This window comes from Centroberyx gerrardi, unplaced genomic scaffold (genome assembly GCF_048128805.1).
Source record: "Centroberyx gerrardi isolate f3 unplaced genomic scaffold, fCenGer3.hap1.cur.20231027 Scaffold_534, whole genome shotgun sequence".
NCBI lineage: Eukaryota > Metazoa > Chordata > Actinopteri > Beryciformes > Berycidae > Centroberyx > Centroberyx gerrardi.
In genome coordinates this window covers 687-7,500 of record NW_027605355.1, presented here as the reverse complement: position 1 = coordinate 7,500, position 6,814 = coordinate 687, and the positions used below count along the sequence as shown (strand labels likewise).

Genomic DNA, 6,814 nt, shown 5'->3' with positions numbered 1-6,814 from the left:
TTAGCTTTAGCTTTGCATTAGACAATTCTTCTTTTAACCTATTTTCTCTTGATTGCTTTTCCTACTTTTATCTCCTCATTATCTATTCCTGTTTTATTCCCTCTTTGTAAACACTGCTTTTAGACAAGTTCTTTATAAAATAAAGTTATCTGTGGACACATCCCTCCATCCCTCCGTCCCTCCATCCCTCCATCCCTCCATCCCTCCACCCAGTGACTCACCTCTCCCTCCTCTCTGTCTCTCTCTCTCCGCTCAGGGAAGTTGATGCTAGAGGAGCAGAGTTCCTGGGAGTCGTGGAGGCCTTTCAGCAGGAAGACACGCAGCTCCTCCGGGACGGGGTGGGGGTAGGCGGGCCGGGGCCGGGGGGTGGAGGAGGGCCGGGGGGGGAAGGCGGGCTGGGGTCGGATGAGACACTGCAGGCGAGCCGTGCCGTTGCTGCTCACCACGCTGTAGGGCTGCATCACCTTCACAGCTGACAGAAAGGAGGGCAGGATGGGAGGAGTTGAGACAAAGAGAGAGGTGGAGTCTGTCTAAACCTCAGTTGTTGTGCGTTCTTGTGTCCTCTGTGAGTTTCTGACGTAATATCTATCTGCCAAAGTACGATTCCACATCTAAACAACGCCGAGGACGAAGGACGGATAAAGATCCTGGAAGTTTCCTCGGCAGCTGAGGAAGCGTCCCAATGCCATTTATCATTTTATGGTTTAACATTTTAGTTTGTTCTCTCCAAGACAACTTGGGAAGATCGTTCTCCACAAGAACACAATCATCGACTTGGCATTCTTGAATGTGATAATCACCTATGAAGAAATAGTATTTGCAGTAATAGAAGTAGAAGGATTTGAGGCAATAGACGGACAGATAGTCAAATTGGTTATCTGACCAGCGATTGTTGCTGAATGTAGTTTAACTTAGCTTACCATAGTTAGATTGCCGATAACTTTAGCCATTCTAAGAATTTATTCTTAATTTACATGTTGTGTACAACGGGAACATCAGTCATGATTGTCTGTATGGCTTTCTTATGAACTCTTCAGCGAAAATAAACCAAAAAAAACCAAACTTATATCAAGAGATAAGGAAATGTACTGGGACTTTGACTCTTTCTTTTGATGCAGAATGCTGGTCAGATTTGTCTATAATAACATGGTAACACTTTACAATAAGGGTCACTAAGTTAAGGGTTAGTTAATGCTTAATAAGGGTTAGTTAATGCTTAATAAGCATTAACTAACCTTAATTAACAGTTAACTAATGTGTAATTTACTAATGGTGTTCATGTTAACTAATTATTTAATAGCTTATAAAGATGACTATTAAATAATGTATAAATTAATACCTTAGTTAACATGAACACCATTAGTAAATGATTACCAGACACATTAGTTAACTGTTAATTAAGCCTAACTAACTAACCCTTAACTTAGTGACCCTTATAACATATATATATATATATGTGTGTAACATTGTGAACATATGACAATGGTATAGGCCTATTTGTATTATCACAGACAGTGTTTCTAATCAATCCATTTACTGAACATTAAACTGAATCTCTGTACTCACCGCTCCACACAGGCAGGCAGAGGCAGAAGACTGTCAACACACTCCAACCCATCATGACAGATATAGTATCTCAACACACGTTTACACACAGCAACACACAGAGTCACACACACTCACTCACAGTAGTCACAACACACTCTCTGACAAGTAAAGGCTCAGATAAAGCAAAATCGGTGAAACACACATTTAAATGATGAATGTTGTGTGCCGGTAAAGAGTTCTGCTGCCTGTGATCCTGCAGACAAAACTTATTTTATTTTATTTAACCAAGTTCATCCCACAGAAATGAACATTATGTCTTTTTCAAGAGAGACCTGGCCAAGAAAGCAGCAGGATATTAAACAGAAAGATCGCAGACCAAAAACATACAACAATGTACAAAGTCAGTTGAAGTCACGAAGAAACAAGAAAAGTCAAGAAAAAACATGGAAAAACAATGTATGAAGTCAAAATCCAGTCAAATTAATTTAAAAGACAAAACAAAGTAAAATCTTCTGTATAAGCGCCCCACAAGATCTAATATCTAAGATCTAATATCAAAGCCTCAGAAACCTTTTCATCTCTCACTGTGGAAAATATGCAAATAGACACAAAGGTGAAACCTGCTGGGTTCAGAGGAATGGCAGAATAAGAAAATATGATTTATCTTGACATTTAGTCGTTGAATGAATGTCTTTCAGTGAAAAAACATCCTAAAATTTGGGCATCAAAACTTTGGGAGCCGACACTGGACAGAAGAAGAACTGCTTTCCAAATGTAATCCCTCACAGATTACACTGCAAAAAAAAAAGTCCAATTTAACAAACTCTTTCCTCCAATTCCACTTGTTTGCGATGCACTTTCAAGAATTTTCAGTCAATTCAAGGTCAGACAGACAAGAGGAGATCTGCCTCATTTGGAGATTTTGTCACTTGAGTCAAGAAGATTCTTCAAACAGGCTGATTTGCGTTGGAAGCAACAGAAATTATTTCAACCAACTGGCAGATTTTTTCACTTGTTCTAGGCAAAATAAAGGTTTTTTAGACTCTATACAAGACTGACAGACTTGTTGAGATGGGAATCGTTCTGCAGTGTGAATATCTGTAAATTTTACTAACATCTTCCAGCGGATTCCTTCAACTCAGTTAAACTGTCCAGTGACTTTTAGATTACTTTGACTCCAAAGTCCATAAAATATGAAGATCAACCATTTTTTAAACTGTCGTCAACTCTTATGAGCCATTATGTATACAAAGATTTAAAACGTTTGTCCATGAATGTGTCCAAAAATAAAACAAAAAAGCCCTTTTCTTTTCAAATTTATTTCTGATTTATCCAAGATACCAATGACAGATTTTTTTTTTTACTCTTTTGCAAAAGAATCTTTAATTTCATCACAATTTATTTTTCTCAGGAAGAAGCCATTATCATTAGTTATTGCAGTTTCAGCATTGCATGTGTTCCTCTCAGACTCAGCCTACTGCAGAATGTGTGTGAAAAGCTGATCTTTAACAGTGGAAAATAGGCAATTCTGGTGAACGTGTCGGCAGCGCTGCTTTCAGACGGAGTCACAGTGAAAGTGCTGATGTTATGGCATTTGGTGCCTTTCTGACGTCACTCTGTGTTTTGACAGGAAAGACTCAGTGGGGTTTAAGCCCCGTTCTCACCGCGCTGACTGAAGTTACAGGCAACCGGCGGGTAACGGTATCAGTATCGGAAAACTGCCGGTCTGTTTTTGCTGGTGTCATTGTTTCAATATGGTTTAGTACTGGTTCCAATACAGAGTCAGAAGCTGTCAATCTGATCAGATCTGAGGAACTCGTCACGTCAAGATGTTTTTAGTGTCGGCGTCATGGATTTCAACATGGTTTAACACAGAGCCCAGTACAGACCCACAACCACAAACTAAGAGATTGATCTTGTCAGAAGTTGATCCTTTCTGCTGCTGTTGTTGTTTTAACACAAAAACACAGAATCTGTTTTGTTTTTGTTCAACTCAATTTAATGAGCTTTACTGGCATGAAATACATGTGTATATATTGCCAAAGCATACGACAACAAAACAACAAATACAACAAAATGTAGAACAAGATGAAGCATGAATGATACAACAGATCAGAGTGTTTTTACACTGAATGTTGGTGAGTAACTATGACAACGATCAGCACTCCATAGTTATTTTTACACTACTGCACATACAATTACTAATTATTGTAATACCTACACACAAATGTAAACAATTTTGAACTAAATCCATCAGTCTGTACATACACATGTCCATATACACATAAACATATATACATACGAAATAATATTAGCTAAAGACAGGGTATGTGACAAATTGCAATATAATGTCTTTTTTGATTTAACTTATTTCTCCAGTCATGTGGCAGCCAGTTACTAATTTAGCAGAAAGAGTTGCAGTTGCATCATCTTCTCCAGGTACAGAGTGCAGTTTTTCATCTTGGGTGAGAGCAGAAAAGACAGGAATCAAAACCTGAAATGTATTAAAATGTGTCTCTCTAATAAAGTTATATTCTGGACATTCAAACAGAAAGTGTGTCTCTGTCTCATTTAGATCACAGTTCTTACAGCCTCTGAGTTTTCAGCTACGCATCTTTCTTTCTTTAAAAAGTTGGTTTTTTTTTAAGATAGTTGGCCAATTGATATTCCTGATTGAGTTGTGAATAACACTTGAGTTTGATGGTCTTGTATTTCCTTCGCCCAGTCATCAATGTATTGATCTTTCAGTTTGGATTCAAACTGTTTTGTGTTTGATGGTTTTTAGGGGTTTTGTTCAGAGGTTGTCAGCTGAGGTATTTTCTGGGAGAGCTGACCAAGAGGAACTCATTAAGGCTTTATATTTAATGGATTTATGATCAGCCTGATTCAGCTGGACCCAGTACTTCATTATCTTGTTTTTTTGCAGTTCTGGTTCATTCAATTAACATGGTTTAGTAAAGACTGAATCAAAATCTAAAAGTCTGCTCTTGTCTGGAGTTGGTCTTTCCTGCTGGTGTCGTTGTTCTAAAATGGATTAAAGGAGCATTAAGTTTGATTTTACTCTCTCACAGCACAAACTGACCGTAATATATCTGCAGGGGGGTTGATAGTGTGATCAATACCAAACACTCAATGATTACTTGGCCAGTTGCTGCGATTTCTGGGTTCAAAACTTTCGAAACCTGTACTCTGTTCTGGAAACACTAATAAGTTCTCAAGCCAAAAACGCAGAAGACAAAAGCAGTTTTGTTATTCCAGTTTTCAGCTTGGTGATATTAGCTCTGCACTACACGTTTCTGTTAGCGCTTAATGCCCCTTTAACATGGAGGACAGTAAAGACTGACAGTAGAGGTACAAGAGGACAGTCTGTTATTTTGCCTAACATTCATCATTTATGTGAAATCAGTATTACACTGGCTGAGTCGACAGCATGAAGACATTAGCTTGTCCTGCACAGCAGTAAAAACACAACGCCATGTTGGAAGAGTGATGACAAAAAGAAAGACTGTAATGTAATCCTCTCTTCCTCCCTGATCGTTCCCCCCTTTTATTTTACACTTTAAACACCGACACTGGACTCCCTGAAAGTGAATCAAAGTGCTGTATTACCACACAAGTTCCAAAATAAAAGTCTTCACCAACAAAGTTTGACGTTCACCTCTGATCAGCCAAAGAGAGATTCAAATTTCTTTTATCTAGATGTTTTAGAAAGGAGAGTTTCCATATTGCTTCATTTGTAAAGCATCATGGGAAAAAGGCAGGATGTTTTTGTTTCTGTTCCTGTTTCGTTTCTTTGTCTTTTTTAATGTTGAACATCCTGTAACTACCTGGTAGTGACATGTAAGTCCATGTGGGCCGGGCACCTTGTGTTTATGACACTTCATAAACTAATCAATCAATCAATCAATCAATCAGTCAAATCTGATCTTCTTCAGGATCATAAGTGTGTATAGCATTGGTTCACAAGGAGTCTATATGCGACTTATGGTTGCAGGTGTAAACAAACGGAACGGTAAACTTTCACACCAAATGATTTTTATTTTCCATTTTCAGGCCGCATTACTTGAATAATTAAAGGAATAAGCCAAGAGACTTCAAATATTCATTATTTCCCAAGAAAAAGGCATTTATCACAAACATTAAAAACATTATAATACATTTCTATATCAAAAATATTGTTTTTCACACTCTCTCAAACATCTCACGACCCCCTAAAACCATCTTGTGACCCCCTGGTGTGTCCCGACCCCCAGGTTGAGAAACAACATGAAACAACAAAGCACATGCATTTTTTTCTGTGTGGATATATGTATATTTATCTATTTCTGTACATTCCTTGGCCATCTGGAGTTTTTGATCCGGTGAACAGCTAGTAATGCACAAAGTCTACACATTCTGTTATCTGCATCTGTAAATTCAATACATTTAATAATATGAACTGCTTCTAAAATGCATATCTGCACCTCTGGACACTTTCTGTAAACACCATGTTGATCTGTGAAGGAGAATACAAGACATGTTTTGCACATCCTGTATACTCACATTTTCCTCATATTCTATTCTTCTCACTTGTAATGTATTTCATATATCTCATACCGCATATAATTCATATTTTAGGTAGATTTTGATATTGTAAATGCTTTTCATTCATTTTTTTCTTTGTCTCAGTGTGTTGTACTGCTATTATGGACACTGTAATTGTTTTCTTTCATATTTTTCATTCATATATTTCTACTGAATATGTTCCAGTGTTGTAATTGTCAGTTGTTATAATTATAAGGTATGATTTGTATACCTTAATTATATAATAGTATAATATAATTGCAGGGTATATGTTTTATGTCCTGCAATTATTGTATTAGTATTTATATTCTGTTTCCTGTATCCTATTATTTTGCTGCTGCAACGATCCAATTTCCCATTCAAGTTTAGTACAGACTGAAGTTTTCTGATACACACTGAAACATCTTCATTGCTTTCATATCTTTAATAATATTTCTTTAGATCAAAAATAAATACATGTAAGTGAACGATGTGCTTGCCCTCCAGACTTTGTCAAGTATCGATGTGTCTCTGTTGTACAATACTTTCATCCTTGTGAGCAAACAGACAAACTCTAACTGCCAACTTCTGTGAAACAGCAGTTCCTCATTTTGCTGGGGACCCAGCACCCCTCAGCGGCCCCTATGGGGCCCCAGACCCCATTTTGGGAACTTGTTGTCATTAGACTTTGTAGGGTCTCCTGAACTCTCCAGGTTTGGTGTTG

The 6,814-nt window shown here is 37.6% G+C and overlaps 1 protein-coding gene across 1 annotated transcript in view; it reads right to left on the bottom strand.

Annotated features, from left to right (window-relative positions):
* Positions 1–1,645, bottom strand: part of LOC139913431 (cytotoxic T-lymphocyte protein 4) — a 6,168-nt gene extending 4,523 nt beyond the window's left edge. The window contains exons 1-2 of the mRNA XM_071901444.2: positions 1,567–1,645; positions 222–472 (exon numbers count right to left, since the gene is read on the bottom strand). Of these exons, the coding sequence (XP_071757545.1) occupies positions 222–472; positions 1,567–1,621 (306 nt within the window). The 5' untranslated portion in view covers positions 1,622–1,645. The remainder of the gene's footprint in view (positions 1–221; positions 473–1,566) is intronic.
* Positions 1,646–6,814: the final 5,169 nt, after the last annotated feature.